This window comes from Drosophila persimilis, unplaced genomic scaffold (assembly GCF_003286085.1).
Source record: "Drosophila persimilis strain 14011-0111.01,24,50 unplaced genomic scaffold, DperRS2 tig00000000-arrow-pilon, whole genome shotgun sequence".
NCBI lineage: Eukaryota > Metazoa > Arthropoda > Insecta > Diptera > Drosophilidae > Drosophila > Drosophila persimilis.
The window spans coordinates 2647588-2667184 of NW_020825288.1; the positions used below are offsets into that span (position 1 = coordinate 2647588).

A 19597-nucleotide genomic window follows, 5' to 3' on the forward strand; every position below is an offset into this window, starting at 1 on the left:
AAGAAAACTTTATTCATTTATATAAAAAATATTGTAATGCAGTTGAACTATATTCTAAGCTTTGGGTTGAAGGAGGCTTTAGGAAACAAAACAGAGAAAGACCCACTAGGCATAGAGAAACGAAACCGTAGAGAGACCCTAGTGTCAGGCACTCAGATCTCAGATCTCAGCTCGTAGCTCGTAGTGTTCTATAACCAATCAATCTCAATTGGTGTGACGTGACCCCCTTTTCGCGGAGGGTCAGTGCGGAATCATTGCCAAAAACGAAATGAATTCGGATTAAACCAAAAGCAATTCGCTGATACAACGCCTTATCTATACTCGTAACTATAGTGACAAGCCGACTCAGATCGCGACTGAGCCACGCCTCCAATTGCCGCTCTAGCTCCCACATATGGATGTTAGCCCAAGATGGAAATGGTAGGAAACCAAGATGAAGAAATATTAAACAACCTCGGGACCATATTTTATAATCAAAATATGCGTTTCATTGCGAAGCACGCACGTTCAGATTATCCTTGTTTTCAAATTTCATTTCTCTCGCTCTAGGGATTGAGAAACGGCAAGATCGTACCTATATTTTTACCAACTTTTTGCCAGCTAAAAAGAGCAAAAGTCTTAGGGAACACACAGACACACACACACAACACAAAATGATACTAAGGATAATGAATATATACAATTAATGCTAGCAGTACGCACACACCTATACATAGAATCTAAATTGACTTCCAGTCGAATAATGCCTATTATATTTTGACCTAAGTTCTACTACTACGACCCTGTAAACAATTTGTGCTAAATTTGGTTTAACAGCAATTTCCACCACTCACCGATCGGGATCGTGGCCGGGGGGGACCTGGGATTGTGCATTGGGCTAGCCGGGAATAGGGGAAGATTTTCGGGTCTGTCCAATGCAGAGTTCGAAGCGGTGCCCGCTGAAAGATGATCTCCAAGTTATAGCCATAGTAGATATAGAAGTTTGAGATCGATAAGGTTTAGTTGTTGCCCCCAGACACCATGGAAAAACAGAGAACTCTCATTTGCTTTTGTGCTCAATCAAAGAAGCTTAACTGTGAGAATAACAAAACGAATACAAGATACAAATAACTGTAGAGCAAGAAAATAATCTTAAAATGCTTGAGAACTCTAGCTAAACAATTAAAATTAGTGTAACTCTAACGACGAACAACAAAAAAAAAAACAAAGCAAAAACCAGAACAATTTTATTAAAGCATCGAATTTTTCTTAAAAACCAAAAAAACAAAAAAAACACAAAAAAAAAAACTTATAATGAACGAGCAAACAAACAATCTTATTTCTAGGACAAGAAATCTAAATACTTATTTACATTCCAAAATGCGTTCAATAAAAACGATTTGGTCCTTGGAATTTGGGGAAGAATTTCGAGGATCAACCCGGTTTTTAGTTTGGGAACTGCAAGACATGTAACATCTAAGCACCAGAATAGCAACTAATTATAATAAATGACATCACTGATTTTTCTATTTACATCAAATACCGTTTGTTGAAGGCAGACCTTAAGCGAATTTTAAATAAGCTAACTCGATGAAGAGCGATGAAGTGGAAGAGAATATTTTAAAACCAGTTATATACATACATGAATATGCTTTATTTACTTTAATATATACATTATATACACGAACAACAACTACATACAACTAATACTATATATACACTTGTATTAAAGTTCCGTGAGGGAACAACCAACCAACCAAACTCAATGCGATAAATTCATTTACACTCTACCTAAAAGTCGAAAGGAAAACAAATTTTATATCTCGTAATGCTAATATTATGTATTATGTATACATCTAGATTCAAATGCCATTATCGCACATCTAAGAAACCAATATTAAAGTTTAATATTAACGAAACAAAAGAACTAATTCTCTAAGCCTAGAACAGAAGCAAAACATACATATTATATAGTTAAACATTTCGATTTCTCATGTGACTTGTGACTAAAACAACAAGAACAAAAAACAAAGAAAAAATGAAAAAGGAACAAGATAAACAAGATCAAAGTAAACTAGCAAAGGATCGTAGTTATAGAGAGCGAATCAAAGCCAGACAGTACGAGTAGCGAAGATACATAGCAGATATAGAGATACGAAGATACATGAAGATTAACTGCTTTTTTCCAACTTCAAGAAAGGCAAACGGAAGAGTTGAATCAACTAAGTATATATATATATTATGAAGTACATACATATATAAATATATACATATATAAAATATATATTTAAAGATCAGTTCACTATAATAAAAACTATATTACCATACCTTACAGAACAAAACAAACGACCCCCGTGTACGAGTACCTTCTTATATACCTATAGTACAGTACAGTATAGTATAAGTATGAGCTGCAGTCTTTTAGAGAGTGGTGCCATGGTAGCCGTAGCCCTGCTCCGACACAGGCTCGGAGTCCCGAGCCCTCCTGCCCAGCACCCGCTTGCGGTAGCTCTGCTCGGCCAGGTGGCGCAGATGCTGAGCGGTGCCGACTCCCGTCTTCTCCACGAAGCGATAGAGGTGCCCGTTGCGGTGCTGGAGCAGCTCGTGGGGATGGCCCAGCTCCACCACGCGGCCCACATCCATGACCAGCACGCGGTCATTGTCCATCACCGTGTGCAGGCGATGGGCGATGGTCAGCACCGTGCAGTGCTCGAACTTGGTTTGTATAGCCTCCTGGATGAGCTTGTCAGTCCTGCCAAGAAAATGGGTAATCAATGGCAAGCTTGAAGATGTCTATGGGGCGTGGGTAACTTACTCGGGATCCACATTGGCCGTGGCCTCGTCCATGATGAGTATTTGATTCTGGCGAAGTATGGCCCGCGCCAGGCAGACCAGCTGCCTCTGGCCCATGCTGAAGTTGGCCCCGCTGTCGTGGAGGCGGCAGCTCAGACCCCCCTTCAGACCCGAAAAGAACTGCTTCAGCTTGACAGCTTCCAGGGCCTGCCACAGTTGCTCGTCCGTTTTCTGCTCAAACGGATCGAGATTGTAGCGCAGTGTGCCCGAGAATAGGACAGGATCCTGGGGAATGATGGACATGCGGCTGCGCAGGTCGTGGAGTCCCAAAACGGATGTCTCGTAGCCATCGATCTCGATGATGCCGTCGATGGGTGCCAGCCGGAAGAGGGCCTGCACAATCGAGGACTTGCCGGCGGCCGTGCGACCCACGATTCCAATCTTCTCCTTGGGATGGATGGTGAAGCTGAGTCCCTTGAGCACATACGGACCATGATCGCTGTAGCGCAGGCGCAGATCCTGGAAATGTACCTGCCCGGCGCTGGGCCATCCTGCGGGTAGATTAACCGACTCCGGCGTCTCGTAGGCCGGCTCCGGGGGTATGTTCACATACTCCATCACCCGCTCCACGCTGGTCATCTGGTTCTCCAGCTCCACCGTCTGCCGCATGCCCCACTGGCACATGAGCACCAGCTTCATGGACTGGGTGATGGCCAGTCCCACATCGCCGCTGTAGTAGCCGTGCTCCCTTTGTTCCACCAGCAGGAAGCTGAAGGTCACCGCCAGGATGTACAGCACGCAGATGAGGTCCGTCCAGAAGGCGAAGGCCCTGTTGACGCTCACATACAGGTACAGGGCCGAGGTGTTCTCATTCTGTAAGCGATGAAAGTCCCGCTCCAGGCGCTTGGTGGCGTTGAAGGCACGTATCGTGGTGAGTCCTTTAAAGGTGGCATTCGTGTGGGAGTAAAGGGGGCTGCGGGCTGTGGAGGACAGAACAAGATGAGTTCTGCAACTGGGGAAAGGAGAAGGCCGACTTACAGATGGTCTCGATGCGCTTCAGGCTCCGGCTGGCTCCAATGTACAGGCATCGGCAGAGGTACAGCAGAGCCATCACAACAATGGCCGGAATGAGCAGCCACGTGTTGGCCGTGCTTACCACCGCGAGGACAGCCAAGGCATCCACAAAGAACTCAATGGAGTCCATCATCGACTGCGGCAGAGTGACATCAATGGCCAGGATATCGCTCGAGAAACGGTTGAGTATACGCCCGGATGTGGCCAGCGTAAAGAACTGCATGCTGGCGCGGATTATGCCCCGGAAGAGGTAGTTGTGGATGCGCAGCGAGATGCGGAGGCACATCATGAAGAAGCCAAAGGTTCGGAGCACATACAGGATCAGGGTGCTCAGGATCAGAACCAGGTAGAGGGTGACTAGACGCATACGGGTCTTGTGATACTGCGGGATGGGCTCGTGCTGATTGGGCTCCGTCTCCTCCCAGGTGGCCCTGCAAAAGGATTCCCAATTGGTTTATATATTCGCTGCAAGGAGACCCCCCATTCATGCTCACCATTTGGACAGGAAGATATCCATGGTGGCCTCTGAGGCGCGGGCCGCAATGAAAAGTATAAGGATCAGCACCACCACAGAAGGAATGCGCAGGATTCCCAGGTATGCCTTGTACGTGGACCATTTGACCGATCCCCGTAGCTGCTGCTCCTTGTACTGCTGCTCCGATCGATCCAGATCGACTTGCTGCTGCTGGGTCAGGGGCTCCCTGGGCTGCGTCTCCTCGAAGATGCTGTCAGTGCGTACGGCACGGAGCTTAGCCACCTCGCTGTCGTTTGCCACCGACATGCGGAACCGGATGAGCTTCTTCAGATTATCGTACTGGCCCTGAATAGAGGCCCGACCGCTTTCCAGTAGCACCAAGTGATCGACATGCTTCAGCAGCTGGACACGATGCGTGACCAGGATGCGGATCTTATCGCTGAGAAAGTCGTTGAGGCACCGATCGAGCAGCATCTTGCTCACATGCGAGTCCACTGCGGAGAGGGGATCGTCCAGCAGATAGATGTCGGCCTTGCGGTACACGGCACGCGCCAGACTGACCCTCGCCTTCTGGCCCCCGCTTAGGCTGGCTCCTCCCTCGCCCACAATGGTGGCGTCTCCGGCGGGCAGCTCCTCGATGTCCTTGTCCAGCATACAGACGCGCAGCACTTCCTTGTATCGCTGCTCGTCGAAGACCTCCATGAAGAGGATGTTGTCGCGAAGACTGCAGCGGTTCAGCCAGGGCTCCTGGGCGGCATAGCTGAGGACACCGTTGAGCTCCACATTGCCGCTGATGATATCCAGCTCCCCCAGCAGGGCCTGCAGAAGGGTGCTCTTGCCGGCGCCCACAGTGCCAACGATACCCACGAACTGCTGCTCCGTGGCCTGGAAGCTAATGTCGTCGATGTGGCGCTGGCGCTTCTCCTGCTTGGCCTGGTCCCAGCTGGCCGTCAGCTTCTGTACGGTGACGCTCTTGTGCATGGCGCGCGGATTGTGCATGCGGCCAAAGAAGTTGCCGTGCTCCACGTCCTCGTCCACATCCTTGAAGTTGTCCACGCCTCCATCGGCGGGATCTTCGTGCTGGAGCAGGAAGTCCACCACGCGACCGGCAACCACAAATGTCTCGGCCCAGATGTTAATGGCCAGCGGCCAGAGATGCAGCAGGGACTCGTTGAGGTGGTCGTAGTAGCTGGACACAATGAAGACCTTCTGCGAGGTGACAATGTCCCCGGTGAAGACAAAGCTGGCAAGGGACAGGAAGAGCGACAGCTTCGATATCATTCCGGTGCACTGCAGGGCCGCATAGATGTACATTGATCCGCGTATGGAGCCCATCTCCTTCTTCCTGACGCGGCCAATCAGCTTGGCAAACGACTTCTCCCACGCGTACATCTTGATCAGCTGCATGGCCGTGATGATCTCGTTCATCAGCTTCACCCGCTCATCGCCAAACTCCGCCGATCTCCGCTTGAACCGGGCCGTCGCCCGGGCAGCCCACGCCTGCAGCGGTATGAACACGATGATGGTGGCCAGTCCCACGAGCGCCGGCCAGCCAATCAGCTGAAAGATGATGTAGCCAAACACCAGTCCCTCCAGCGGACCGCGCCACAGCTCTTGGAAGAAGTAGAAGGCCTCGTTGAACTGCGGCAGATCGGTGGCCATTAGGGATATGGCATAGCCACTCATGCCGCTGTTGTCCGCGGCCACCGACACCCTCAGGCACTTCCTGTAGACGAGTCCAGCGCACGCCAGCCGGATGCGGGAGCCCACCCCGAACAGGTAGTGCATGAAGGGGTGGTAGAACAGACCCGAGACCAGGGAGCACAGGACCACGCCCATGGCATACAAGTATGCCGACTTCTTGGAGATGTCATCGGTGCTCTCCGAGAAGTAGGAGACCAGGCCGCCCAGCAGCAGTGGCTGCAAAGTGCTGTTAAGGGGAACAAAGGGGATGGGATGTCACTAACCCGAAAGGTGTCCTCTCCGCCAATGACAAAATACGTACTGCACAACGATGGCCAGCAGCGAGTAGACTATACTGACAGGTACAAATCCCCAGCCGTATGCCCGAAAGACCATACGCAAGACGCTGGGCTTGGGACGCTTCAGCTCCTTCTCCCAGTGGCCGAGGAGGAACTGCGACACCTTGGGACTGTCGAGTTTGGGCACGGGCGCATACAGATCCGACGGCTCCACACTCTTGCGCATTCCCTTGGCGAGAATCTCGCGTGTCCAGCTGGAAGAGAGAACACAGACACAGGCCAGGTGGGGCGGGGGGTTAATGATGGACGGTGACAGGTGTCGCCTGCGTGTCGTGGTTTATTTTTATCGCACTTGAAAAGCGAATCCACTCGCTCTATAAATTCGAAATGATGGCCAAGGCTAGACCGGCCATAAATCTGGCTCGGGGGGTGCCCTCTTCAGTTCTATCTTATCAGCAGGACTTCGAGTACGGCGGAATTTAAAATTATTTCAACACAGTTAAATTTCACCAATAATGAAATAAAACATACACTTCAAGGAAACGCACTTATGTATGTACAAACTGAAGGATTTTCACAGATTACGTACAGGCATCCTTCCACACACTTTCACAAAAAGATCCTCAATAGTCACAAAACTCACATAAAAAACCATTTGGAGAGGAAATTGGCCTTTAGCACCGGATTCGGCCTTCGTTGCTCATGTACGGCTTTCATTCTACATATAGTACATAAATATCACATAGATCCTTGACACAATTCACACTCTAATTCCGACGGAAGACATTCGCGTGCGGTGCTCGTGCCGCTCTGCTCGCCACTGAGTTCCTGCCCGCCCAGACATTTGATTTTTAACCAGCGCTGGCTCCGTGCTCGGGAATCATCGTTATAAATCAGTGATCCGCCTGGGGCCCGTCCTATCGGGGGGCACTGTTTTATCTTAATGCCCGGTGACAGCCACGCATCAGCGAGGCGGACGCAGCAACCGCCTGGCTAACATTTTGGCTAAGTGTGTTTTACTGTTGTTTACGAAACTTTTGACGGCACGACGGGAACCGGGGCATCCCGACTGCGAGAACAGGTGGTGTGGAGTGGAGCAGGGAATCCTCCAGCCCATTGACCACTTGTTCGGCTCTTGTATCTTATCACCATCATTAGCTACCATGTTGACTTATTCTGATTACACTTTTAACCAATTGACAATTTTAATTGGAGCTTCGGAAGGTTCATCCTTATCGATCCCCGCTACGTAATTCACCCGAAAGTAGTCGTATGAATCATTGCGATTTCGTAGTACAAGACTATTGCCTGTTCGCGATCACAGATACGCCCCGCCCCGACCCGTGCGACATAATTAACTGTTTGAGTGGCTTCATTAACAGTTCCATGTACGTAATTTTCAGGCACTTTATTGAGATTGGTGTTTGTACGTATCTATAAGTACGAATTTGTAATACATATACTATATTACATTGGCTACCTATAATTTGTAAAAGTACCTATTTAAACTCTTTTCTTTTGTCTTAGTTTGATTGAAGTTTGCTTTCGATTAGTGCACGCGGCGAATGCGAATTGCTTTATATTGGTTTGCCAATAGAACACATGGTGTACAAAACATACGGGTACATAGCACGGTTAATGTACAGTGGTACAGTAGTTACTACTAGTAAGTGGAACAGATACGATACATAGATAAATTCGTAGTAACAAGTAGTAACTTAACAAGGCTTACGGCTTACACTACACATATACATAGATGTATCTCCTAAGTACAAGGCAATAAGTAGTTCGATGACTTTAAGTACATACAACGTTTCTATGTACTTTAATACTTTCAGTTCTTATGCTATAATCCTTAAGCAGATTTTGTGCGTTTGTGTGTTTGGGTGATGATGAAGAACGAGAGCGGTTCAGTTACTCAGTCTGCTCTTGCAGAGCCAGTGTGATGTTCAGGTCGTCGGTGGCAGTGTCATCGCCAAGCAGCCGCTTGCTGTAGTTCTGCTCGGCCGACTGCTTCAAGGCAAATGCTGTGGCCGCTCCAGTGTTTTCCACAAGTTGGCGTAGATAGCCGCCTGGTCGCTGCAGCAGCTCGTAGGGATGTCCCAGTTCACGGGCCTCGCCCGCATCCATGACCAGGACACGATCGCTGTCCATAACAGTGTGCAAGCGATGGGCAATGGTCAGGACCGTGCAGTGGGCGAACTTTGACCGAATTGTCTGCTGGATAAGCTTGTCCGTTCTGTAAGCAAATGCATCATAAGAAGGTATTCGCTTTCGTATTTGTATTCGACTTACTCTGGATCAACATTGGCTGTGGCTTCGTCCATGATGAGAATTTTGTTGTGCCTCAATATGGCACGCGCCAGACATACCAACTGCCTCTGGCCCACGCTGAAGTTGGAGCCGCCGTCGTACATGCGACAGTTGAGGCCACCAATCAATGTGGATACGTAGGAGCGCAGCTCCACATCTCCCAGAGCCTTCCACATTTCCTCATCCGAGCGCTCATTCTTGGGATCGAGATTATAGCGCAATGTGCCCGAAAACAGAACTGGATCCTGGGGTATAATCGAAATGCGACTCCGCAGATCATGCAATCCCATGTGCTCGATGTCAATGTCGTCGATGCGGATCATGCCCTCATTGCAGGCCAAACGGAAGATCGACTGTATGATCGATGATTTGCCGGCGCCAGTGCGACCCACAATTCCAATCTTTTCGCGCGATTCGATGGTAAAGTTAAGATTCCTGAGGACTGTTTCCTCCTTAGGCGAGTATCGCAGCTTAAAGTTGATAAATTCAATGCGTCCCTTGCTGGGCCACTCTGTCTTTGGCTTGAACTTCTCCGCTGTCTCTAGCGGCGGCTCCGATGGCTGTTCTGTGTACTCCAGCACTCGCTCCACGCTGGTCATTTGGTTCTCCAGCTCGGCTGTCTGTCGCATGCCCCATTGGCACATTCCCGTCATCGTGGTGGAGTGCAAAATCGCTAGTCCCACATCTCCGCTGTCGAAGTCGTTGCGCAGCAGCAGGAAGCTGAAGGTCACCGCTGTCATGTAGGCGATGCACAGCAGATCCGACCACAGGGCAAAGGCCCGTGTGCACGACAGGAAGAGGAACCAGGCCGATGTGTTTGCGTTTTGGTATCCGTGAAACTCCGACTCCAAGGCGCTCTGTGCCTCCAACGCGCGAATGGTGGTAAGCCCTTGGAAAGTTTGATTTGCCAACGAAAAGACAGGACTACGAGCTGCAAATAACAACAGGATTAACTTCCCAACTCAAACAACTTGTTGCTGTGCGTTTGGCTTACATATGGACTCTAGTCGCTTGACACTGCGACTGGTATTCACATAGAGATAGCGAATCCCGCCCAGGATCACAACAAGGAAGAAAGCCGGCACCAGCAGCCAATAGTTGGCAATGGCCACAATGATCAGCACGCCGGAGACATCAATGACGAACGCCAAGCAGTCCAACAGCGTGTGCGGCAAGTCCGTATCCACTGTGCGTATATCCTTTGAGAATCGATTCAATATGCGGCCTGAAGAGTTTGTGTTGAAGAAGTACATCGTGGCGCGGGTGATGCCGCGGAACAGCCGGTCGTGCAGGTGCAGAGAGATGCGCAGGCACATCTTGAAGAACCCGAATGTGCGTATCAAGTAGACAATCAATGTTGCGCCCAGGATGATGGCATAGAAGAGGACAAGCTCCTGGCGTATGCCAGACTCAATACTGCCATTAAAAGTGCTTGTCGCCGAGTCCGTGGTATTGAGGGGCAGTGTATCATTTGCAGGCATCAGATCCATATCACTTAATAAGGTTGTCTCGGTGGCATTAGCCGCAATTTTCTCTTCCCAAATGACCCTGTGGAATGTTGGGATTAGTTTGGGTTTTGAGAACTTGCCACAAAGGAACTTACCATCGCGACAGGAAGTAATCTACACCGGTAAGCATGACTCTGGCGCAGACAAAAAGCGTCACAATCAGGCACAAGAGGAACGTACTTTCCAGTGCCTTCAAGTATGAGGCGTAGACGTGCATCTTCACGGAGCCCACTGACTGCTGTTCCTGGTTTAGCTCCTCCACTTGCTCGTCCGGCCGCAGGAGCGGTCGATTGTGCTGATGGTGTTCCAAACTCTTCTCCGAGTCGCTGCGGGAGACATAGCTGCTAACGCTGTGCGTGTCGATGCCGCTCTCGTCGTGCGTTTGCTCCAGGAACTGGAACTGACGTGAGCGCTGAAGCTCCTGATAGCTGCCCTGTGCCACAATCTTGCCCGATCCCATGAGCAGCAGGTGCTCCACATCGAACAAGTACTGCACTTGGTGGGTCACCAGAATGCGTATCTTGTTGGACAGAAAGTCGCGTATGCAGCGATCAAAGATGTGCTTGCCCACGTGAGTGTCCACAGCGGACAGGGGATCGTCAAGGAGGTAGATATCCGCCTTGCGGTAGACGGCACGGGCCAGACTTACTCTGGCCTTTTGTCCACCGCTGAGACTGACGCCCCGCTCGCCGACAACCGTCAGATCGCCCCTGGGCAGTAGCTCCATATCTCGCTCCAGGCCGCAGGCCTTTACAACCTTCTTGTATCGCCGTTCATTGTAGTCCTCCACGAAGACAATGTTATCGCGGATGGTCCCCTCAAAGACCCAGGGCTCCTGGGAGGCATATGAAACTTTTCCATGGACCAGAGCTTCGCCCTTGTCGATGCCCACTTCCCCGAGGAGCACGTTTAGGAAGCTCGATTTGCCAGCTCCCACGGGTCCGACAACCGCAGCAAGCGTTTGATCTTGTATTTCCGTACTGAAGTTCTCGATGGCGCAGCTGGGTTGCCCGTCGCTAGTGTCCCACGAGGCTGAAACATTCTTCAGAATCACGCATTTTTTCGTCGCTTCCGGATTGTAGTCCCTGAGACGGCTATGCTGCGGCACACCATTGGACAAAAGCGAGCCGTTCAGCTCTACATTCTGTTGGATGTCCGTCTTGGTGGGCGCTCGTTTGGTCTTTGTCTGTTGCTGATTGGCCTCTAGGTTTATGGGGACCTCGGCTCTATCCCCGTCCAGCAGGAATTCCTTGCAGCGTCGCGCCGAAACCAAGGCCTCGGCAATGAAGGTGATGGACAGCGGCCAGAAGTGAACCATCGAGTCGTTCAACATGTTGAAGTAGGAGGACACGGTGTACACCTTTTGAGCAGTTAAGGCATCTCCAAAGTAGACATAGGAGCAGAGAGCCAAGAACACAGACAGCGGCGATATCATGGATGTGCAGCCAAGGGCCGCGTGGATGTAGGCAGTGCCCCGAATGGCTTTCACCTCCTTCAGGCGTACCTCGGCCACCACGCGGGCGAAGCTCTTTTCCCAGGCATACATCTTGATCACCTGTATGCCCTGGATGATCTCGTTCATGAGCTTCACGCGCATATCTGTCCTCTCGGCGGTCATCTGTCGGTAATAGGCGGCTTTCTTGGCCGCCCACGCCTGCAGTGGGATAAAGCTGAGCATGAAGGACACGCCTATCACAGCGGATAGACCGATTTCGCGGTACATGAGGTACCCAATCAGCAGCGATTCCAGTGGCCCCTTCCACGTGTCGTGCAGGAAGCACAGAGCCACATCGAAGCGGCCCAGATCGTTGGAGAGTATGTTGATGGCCCTGGCGCGCAGTCCATCGTTGCTGCTGCTCTTCGATACCTGCAGGCACTTGCGATAGATGAGGCCGGAGAGGGCGAGACGCAGCTTTGTGCCCACTTGGAAGATGTAGAATATGAAGGGATGGAATGTTATCACAGGTACCAGCATGCAAATCACAATCCCCAGCGCGTACAGATAGGCGGTCTGTTCAGTGACCGTGGTCTGATTTGTGGCAAAGTAGCCCACCAGCCCACCAAGGAACAGGGGCATAAGTGATCTGCAAGAAAATGAGTGGTAAATGGAGGAATTAGCTAATCCGCCGAAGGGTGATTGCTACCTACTTGCAGCACGACTCAGCGACCGAAAAGGCCAGGCCCAAGGGAATGAAGATCGTTCCATAAGCACGCAATATCATGCGCACCACACTGGGATGGCTCCGCTTCTTCTCGTCCTCCCACAACTCGCTGAACTTGTTGGTCACCCGCTCGCTGTCCAGCGTCTTTCTGTGCTGGTACAGCTCCTCGTCCGTGAGCGGACCCTGAAGTCCACGCTTGAACAGATCCCGCATCCACCTGAAAGTGTGCACAGAGATTAGAATTTTATTACTGCAGCGGAGGCTATCTGGTAATTATTGTATGATGATGCTTTAATAGAGATCCGAAACCCCTTTGTTAATGCCATGTGATAGTCGCTAAGTGCGGGGGCTTTTCTGCGATTGCCGGAGCCCACTTTGGGAAATACTTAGCCGAGTCTCCGTCTCAAAGTTTTTATGAAATGACCACCCTTGGTAACACAATGTGATACAAAATATATACAAACATACATACGTCTACACAGCAGAGTGGCTGACAAAGAAAAGGGGACAAAGATGCATTCTCATGATGTTCGGATACGAAGAAATTACTTTGTTTGGTTAATAATACAATATGTGCCATGTGTTTGTACAACGCAGTGGACACTTTCAGGGGAAACTGATTTTCAAGATACCATTTACCCCACAAGACGGGCTGCCCAGTGCGAGGCTTCACTGTGTGATCGTTAAAGACTTTGTTAATGAAATACAATTCAGCTCAATTTAGTTCACGACTCGTCTGGCCGTCTGCTGATAGGCGGCTGGGGGGCTGTAGTAATGTATGGAATTTGTAATAAAAACATTTAAAGTGTGTTATCAGCATGTATAGAAATTTGAATCTTACAAACTAGGAAATCTGCAATAAATCTCTGCCACAGCGGCCTCTAATTGGCAAGCGTACAGCGTACACTGTACACATATTGTGGCACGATAAGAATGTAACCTTGGTGTCCAACAATGACATTTAATAAAATTGTCGTGTCCAATTTAATCGATGTTTGTTCTAGTTCTCATTAGATCCGTTGCTGCTGTTCTTCCTGGCAAACCCCCTTCTTATCGCAAGTGAAAGTATCGTGGGTGTTAACAATCAGATAAAGCTATAGGCTAGAACGCGTCCGATAGGGCTCCACTGTAGTATTTATAGTACGATTGAGGCAGAAAGATTAGCAGGGGCGGCATATACATATACATACATACTATATCACTACAATATGGTACAACACGTGCTAGACACATCTGATGTGGATAGGCATAGACAGTCGCAGTAGACAACAAAAAGAAAAAAAGTATGTAATTTACCGTAAATAATGTGCACATGACTAATGATAATAAGAGGCGGGGACGGCAGAGCCGATAGTATGGTTATGATTATGATAAAGACTTACCAGAATGTCCATTGTGAGAAGCAGTTGGCTTTGGTGTAGGGATTCTTTGGACGGACAACTTTCCTTCTGGTGCGGTTCATAATATTCGTATTTTTGATTTGTTCTGTGCAGGGCCGTTTACCGTTACGGCTGCGGGAGCGAGCGGAAGAAACCCAAAAGGGAAGTCGAGCTCCTCTGTCTTTCTCTCTCTCTCTCTGTCTCTATGTACTATAGGTTGCGATCACAGTCTACTGCAGGCGAAAATTGTCTAGGTCGAGGTCATCAGCAGTATGTGCCGTTAGTCCAATGACTGGGAATTGTACCGTTTGTTGCTTTTGGCAGAGCTGCCAACAACGCACCAACAAACAATGAACTGCGCCCCGATGCGACTTATCTTTCTCTAAACCAGACACACTAATAACATTAACAATAAATAGTTAACAACGAAAAATCATTTTATGCGATTTTTCTACACGTGTTTATTCAACAAAAAAAACAGTCGCAGTGTTGCTGGTGTTTGAAGACATGATGCGTGTATAGGCCTTTGTGCACCCTATTTCGTTAATTTTATATGAAGATGAAACGTAATTTATTAAGACCTTTTCTCAGATTGATATTCTTTAGACATATTCAAGTACATTATTAGTATCTTGTATATATTTATGTCGATCCTGATACCTACGGAGCCTTGGAAGACAAACATATTCTTAATTCTATAACATCCATTTCCCCCAGGGTATGTGTGCATGGAATTAGCAACATGTTTGTCTATGGAATGAGACTCATTGTTGCAAAAGCGAAACTGCGGCGAATCGGGTATTGCCTATATTTCAAGCTATATAGATTTGCCCACTTAGCTTTATCCCATAGATAAATGCATTTTCTACAAGATTGCTTCTTTTAATTACCTTTATGTATTTTATTTTGACCAAAAAACGGTTTTCAAGGAAATGTTGCCGCAACAGTGTGTATGAAATGGGACTCATTATTGCTAAAGCGAACTGGGGCGAACTGCGGCGAACTCAAATTCGATTCAAAAAACGACCAATTCTTTGTTCCGTTGAATAATACTATCTATATAGAACATTTAGCCATGCCCAGTCAATTTTGTACGATTGATGAATCAATTCTATACATGATTGGCTTATTCGAAATACTTGCATTTATTTGATTTCTATATAACATTGAAAATTAAATTAATATTAAATGCCAGCGATGTTTTTTCTAAATAATCGATGCTTGGAGGATTTACACCATTAATAAGTTACGATAGTTGATACGATAGTATGAAATATTCGAAAAATCTAACAATCGAAACTGAATCGCAACTTGCCGCCTTGATCGAAGAGCATATTCCTTGATTTTAATGTTCGGCTTAATATTACTAGCTAGATAGGACCTTTAGCCCTAAACAAATAATTTTATCCCCTTAATTATTCAATTTTATACAAGAAATGCTAATTTTAGGGACTTATTTTTATTGGACTGTGTCTAAAACAAGGTTTTAACAAAAACAAAGCGGTAACCTAAATTTATTTTCCAGTTGAGTCGATTTTGTGATTGTTGTTTTGAAATAACAACACCCGTATTTTTAGTTTAAGAAAAGATTTAAAATCGTATAAAACATATATATTTATTTAGACTGTTTCGGAAGACACCACTCTTCCTCATCAGCGATCTTTTCTTTTTCAATAATGAAAAAGATGGTAAATCGGACAGCCTACATTTCTGTAGCCTTTGGCATATTTTTATAAATTAAAGGGCGATGCGTGCTTTTCAGCATTTTGTAAATATTTTCTATTCACAAAAGCCATCTTTTATTATTCCCTTTATTTTTTTGGCATACGGGCTATTCTTTTCAGAATATAACTGCCCTTCGTGCATCCATTTCCTTTTATTTTTTTCGTTTATTTCGAAACGCTTTTTTTCTGCTATTATACATTTATTGGTATTCAATTTATCATTGAACCATTTATAGTTCGTATATACAAACACTTTAATCAAGGGCTTTACGATTTCCCGTCTATGAGAAGCACATGGACTAGAATCCGTAAACCACTCCAAATCATGCTTAACGCATTTTTCAATAATATTTTTTGCAATATTTTTATCGCATGGAGTGGTTTTGAAACATTCTGTAAATATTTGAATATGCTTTAATGAATGTTCAAAAAGAGATTGTGTAGGATTTTTAATTCCACGGATGCTCTTTCCATCAGGAACTACTATTCTTTCACAGATTGTACATTCAATGTTCAGTTTGCACAGAACAATTCCCAATGTATTTCTTACAGCAGCGAATTCCGCAATTTTAGCAATTGGGCGATTCAAACTTTCCGTTTGATATACAATTAATCCATGCTGTTTAATGGAATTTTGGTTTACGTCCTCCTCCAAAGTTACCTTTTCAGGTATTTCCAGAGGCAGGTGCTGAACCAACTGAGCTGCTGTTGGGCTATCGTATTGCCACCCAATTTCTCGCTTTAAACTATTAAAATATTCTTCCAGGGAATCTTGGTTGAAACCCCTGGTATTTATTTTTTGAATATCTTTTATTTCTAAAAGATCTTTTGAAATTTGATTGATTCTTTTGCAAGTTTCAATCAGCCTTTTCAGGCAACTGGCTTGGGAATCGGTTTCGGTTATTTTATGGGGGCCGAATTTAATCTTTCCCAAATAACCTACGAATTCATCCAAGCGATTGGTGAACGTTTTATTGGCACGGAAATATGTATTGTTCAATACATCAAAGCCATCGTTCATACTTTTTAAAAACATGGATGTAGCAATGGCTGCATCCTTGTCTTCAAAAGTATCACGATCAGCAAACATTTTAATGCCTGTGCTGACCGTATTCGAAAAAACATGAACAGCCAATTCGGTATTCATTCTATCATATCCTTGCGGATTGATGTGCTTTTCCGTAATCTTGGGTGCCAAGCGAAAAGAGTTTAATGAATCGACTTCATAAAACTTTTCGATCACTTTCCATGTCGCTTTTCCGACTGGTGTAGTTATGTCGTGTGTCAAGAAGTTATTTCTAACGCTCTTGAATAAATGTACGTAATCGCACACGAACTGAGGCACTGGCGGATTGATCATTCTTTCACGGTCTATTTTTTCAAGAGCCGCCGTGTTTACTGAAGCCTGATCGCAGACTATAGCGCGGACATTTAAGCCGGCTGCAGTACAACACTTAACCGCCTGAGCAATGGCTTGGGCGTATTTGTGAGTTACATTTTTGTTAACAAATATTGAGTTAACAAAATAGCTGTAATCACTTACCAGCCCTCTAACAAGGAATGTCAACATTCCAGTGGCTTGGGAGGAATATTGTTCCTTATCGGAAATTCCGTCTCCCAGGTCTACGTAACCAATTGCTCGGTCAACATTGGCAAGATAGCAAATTTCTGGTTGGATGAACATTTCATCAAATATGAGTGCACAATTTCTGTGACTCTCATCCAACTTTTGTACAAGTTTCTTCAACTTTTCAATATGCTCGCCTTGAAAGCCTGGCTCAAGTACTTGGAGCGGCGGCGAAACACATTGTTCTTCTTCATGAGCCCTGTTCGGGCTCAATGATTTAAGTTGAGAAATTTCTTTCTCTAAATCATTTATTTTTATACCCGATACTCAAAATGAGTATTGGGGTATATTAGATTTGTGGTAAAAGTGGATGTGTGTAACGTCCAGAAGGAATCGTTTCCGACCCTATAAAGTATATATATTCTTGATCAGCATCAATAGCCGAGTCGATTGAGCCCTGTCTGTCTGTCCGTCCGTCCGTCTGTCCGTCTGTCCGTCTGTCCGTCTGTCCGTCCCCTTCAGCGCCTAATGCTCAAAGACTATAAGAGCTAGAGCAACGATGTTTTGGATCCAGACTTCTGTGATATGTCACTGCTACAAAAATATTTCAAAACTTTGCCCCGCCCACTTCCGCCCCCACAAAGGGCGAAAATCTGTGGCATCCACAATTTTAAAGATACGAGAAAACCAAAAATGCAGAATCGTAGAGAATGACGATATCTTTTAGACTGCGGAATCTGAATTGGATCGTATTATTATTATAGCCAGCATCAAGAAAACAATTTCATTTTTTCTCGCCCTGTCTCTCTCTAACACACACGTAGCATAGGCGGCTTTGCTTAGAGTAAAACATTAGCGCCTAGATCTCAGAGACTATAAAAGCTAGAGCAACCAAATTTGGTATCCACACTCCTAATATATCGGACCGAGACGAGTTTGTTTCAAAATTTCGCCACACCCCCTTCCGCCCCCGCAAAGGATGCAGATCTGGGGATATTCATAAATCTCAGAGACTATTAAGGCTAGAGTAACCAAATTTGGTATCCGCACTCCTGTTAGATCTCACTATAAAACGTATATCTCAAAATTTCGCCCCACCCCCTTCCGCCCACACAAAGGACGAAAATCTGTTGCATCCACAATATTGCAAAATCGAGTAAACTAAAAACGCAGAATCATAGACAATGACCATATCTATCCGGTTGCCGAATCTGGATCAGATCGGATCATTTTTGTAGCCAAAAGCAAGAAATCAATTTTTAGTGGCTACGCAGCGCCCGACGTCACGCTCAGACTGATTTTCTGTCTCTCTCGCACGCACTCTTTGTCGTGTCGTTTAATATTAGCGGCGTCTGCCGGAGGAGAGCCATACTGACTTAGTATCGGGTATAACTGTAGAGTTGCGGTGTCCGCAGCAACTCACAACGTTCCCCCTCGTTTGTAAATAATTTTTACTATCATCTTCACTTTGGACAGTGAATGCGTGCAATTTTTCATGCAAATTTTTAATTTCTTCTTTTAGGGAAATATTTTCCTCATTTAGGGCTTTATATTTCTTTTCCAGAAATTCATAGCCGGATTCTTGAGAAGAATATGTATCTATTGCTAGATCGGCAGTTTTGTTTTCAATATTAACTATTGAAAGATCTATGTTAGTGCTGTTTTCAATATTAACTATTGAAAGATCTATGTTAGTGCTGTTTTCAATATTATCTATTGATTGATGCCCATTGTGTGTTTCAATTTCTATTGCTTTTTGTTTTATCTGCCTTTTACTGAACGAAAGTTCATGCAATGGCTTATGTCCTAAATTTAACAAATTAAACATAAATATAATTAGTAAACTTTTAAATAAATTTAAGTTATTTAATTAATAAATTTATTGAGTACAGTCAAACTTCCATATAACGAATTTTAAGGCACCCAAAAACCAGTTTGTTATATGAAAAATTCGTAAAATGAAATAGTTTTTAAGTTAAAAATTTGCGTTTGATTTCTCCCGAAAAACTTCAAGGCCGTTAAGGGAAGGATATACATATCCAGGCACATTATTTCTCATCTCCACAAACGTCCGCATTATTTCAACCGCTGACAAAGTTTGCTGAAATGTGGGTACCTCCATAACGATTGAAGCAACATCTATCAACCTCTACAGCAACTACAAACTCAGAGCTGATGCAAAAAAACCTAGTAAAGGCATTATTTTTTTTATCTACCCTTAGTAAAATGGCTATATGTGCAAAAATTATTTTCAATTTTTCTTAAAAAGTAATAGATGCTTCTTTGGTTTGACTATGCAGTTCTTATCTCTTATTGTTGTGCTCAGTTATGACAAATTTTCGTCTTCTTTGGAAAAAATCGTCGACTTAATAGTATTGACAAAACGGCACTTGGGGCAGTTTGCAACTGAAGACCTAATGAGCTGCAACAAAATCAAGGCAGAACTCGGGTTAACAATCCCCAGGGTGTGAGCCAAATTTTGAACGACATATCAAAAGAAAGTGGTCAAACTCTTCTAAACTAAACGCCATAATGATGCGCGCATGTCATTTTTGAAAAGCACAAGTTCTGGGACCCCGAATTAGAAAATTTAACTTTTAGTGATGAAAAAAAATGAGTTTACACGGTTCAGATGTCCATC

The 19597-nt window shown here is 45.8% G+C and overlaps 2 protein-coding genes across 2 annotated transcripts; both read right to left on the reverse strand.

Moving 5' to 3' along the window:
* Positions 1-2: 2 nt before the first annotated feature.
* On the reverse strand, positions 3-7209 carry LOC6594839 (probable multidrug resistance-associated protein lethal(2)03659). Its single transcript, XM_002020207.2, has 6 exons — positions 6947-7209; positions 6327-6557; positions 4341-6251; positions 3811-4277; positions 2795-3752; positions 3-2731 (listed from the first exon to the last, which is right to left on the reverse strand). Exons 1-6 carry the CDS (start codon positions 7018-7020, stop codon positions 2401-2403), a joined length of 3972 nt encoding a protein of 1323 aa, XP_002020243.1. The 5' UTR covers positions 7021-7209; the 3' UTR covers positions 3-2400.
* A 491-nt stretch (positions 7210-7700) lies between these two features.
* On the reverse strand, positions 7701-14046 carry LOC6594838 (multidrug resistance-associated protein 4). The gene is made up of 6 exons (XM_002020206.2): positions 13669-14046; positions 12273-12503; positions 10220-12208; positions 9611-10164; positions 8599-9547; positions 7701-8542 (listed from the first exon to the last, which is right to left on the reverse strand). Exons 1-6 carry the CDS (start codon positions 13746-13748, stop codon positions 8218-8220), a joined length of 4128 nt encoding a protein of 1375 aa, XP_002020242.2. The 5' UTR covers positions 13749-14046; the 3' UTR covers positions 7701-8217.
* Between the last annotated feature and the right edge of the window lie 5551 nt (positions 14047-19597).

What these genes read in the sequence shown, in the direction of transcription:
- LOC6594838 (XM_002020206.2), bottom strand. Translation starts at nt 13,748, where the DNA reads ATGAACCGCACCAGAAGGAAAGTTGTCCGTCCAAAGAATCCCTACACC. An exon ending in TTCTCACAATGGACATTCTG is followed by an intron (nt 12,504 to 13,668) that starts GTAAGTCTTTAT and finishes GCACACTTTCAG; the next exon opens with GTGGATGCGGGATCTGTTCA. An exon ending in GTCGCTGAGTCGTGCTGCAA is followed by an intron (nt 12,209 to 12,272) that starts GTAGGTAGCAAT and finishes ATTTTCTTGCAG; the next exon opens with ATCACTTATGCCCCTGTTCC.
- LOC6594839 (XM_002020207.2), bottom strand. Translation starts at nt 7,020, where the DNA reads ATGAAAGCCGTACATGAGCAACGAAGGCCGAATCCGGTGCTAAAGGCC. An exon ending in CTGCTGGCCATCGTTGTGCA is followed by an intron (nt 6,252 to 6,326) that starts GTACGTATTTTG and finishes TCCCCTTAACAG; the next exon opens with CACTTTGCAGCCACTGCTGC. An exon ending in GATATCTTCCTGTCCAAATG is followed by an intron (nt 4,278 to 4,340) that starts GTGAGCATGAAT and finishes ATCCTTTTGCAG; the next exon opens with GGCCACCTGGGAGGAGACGG.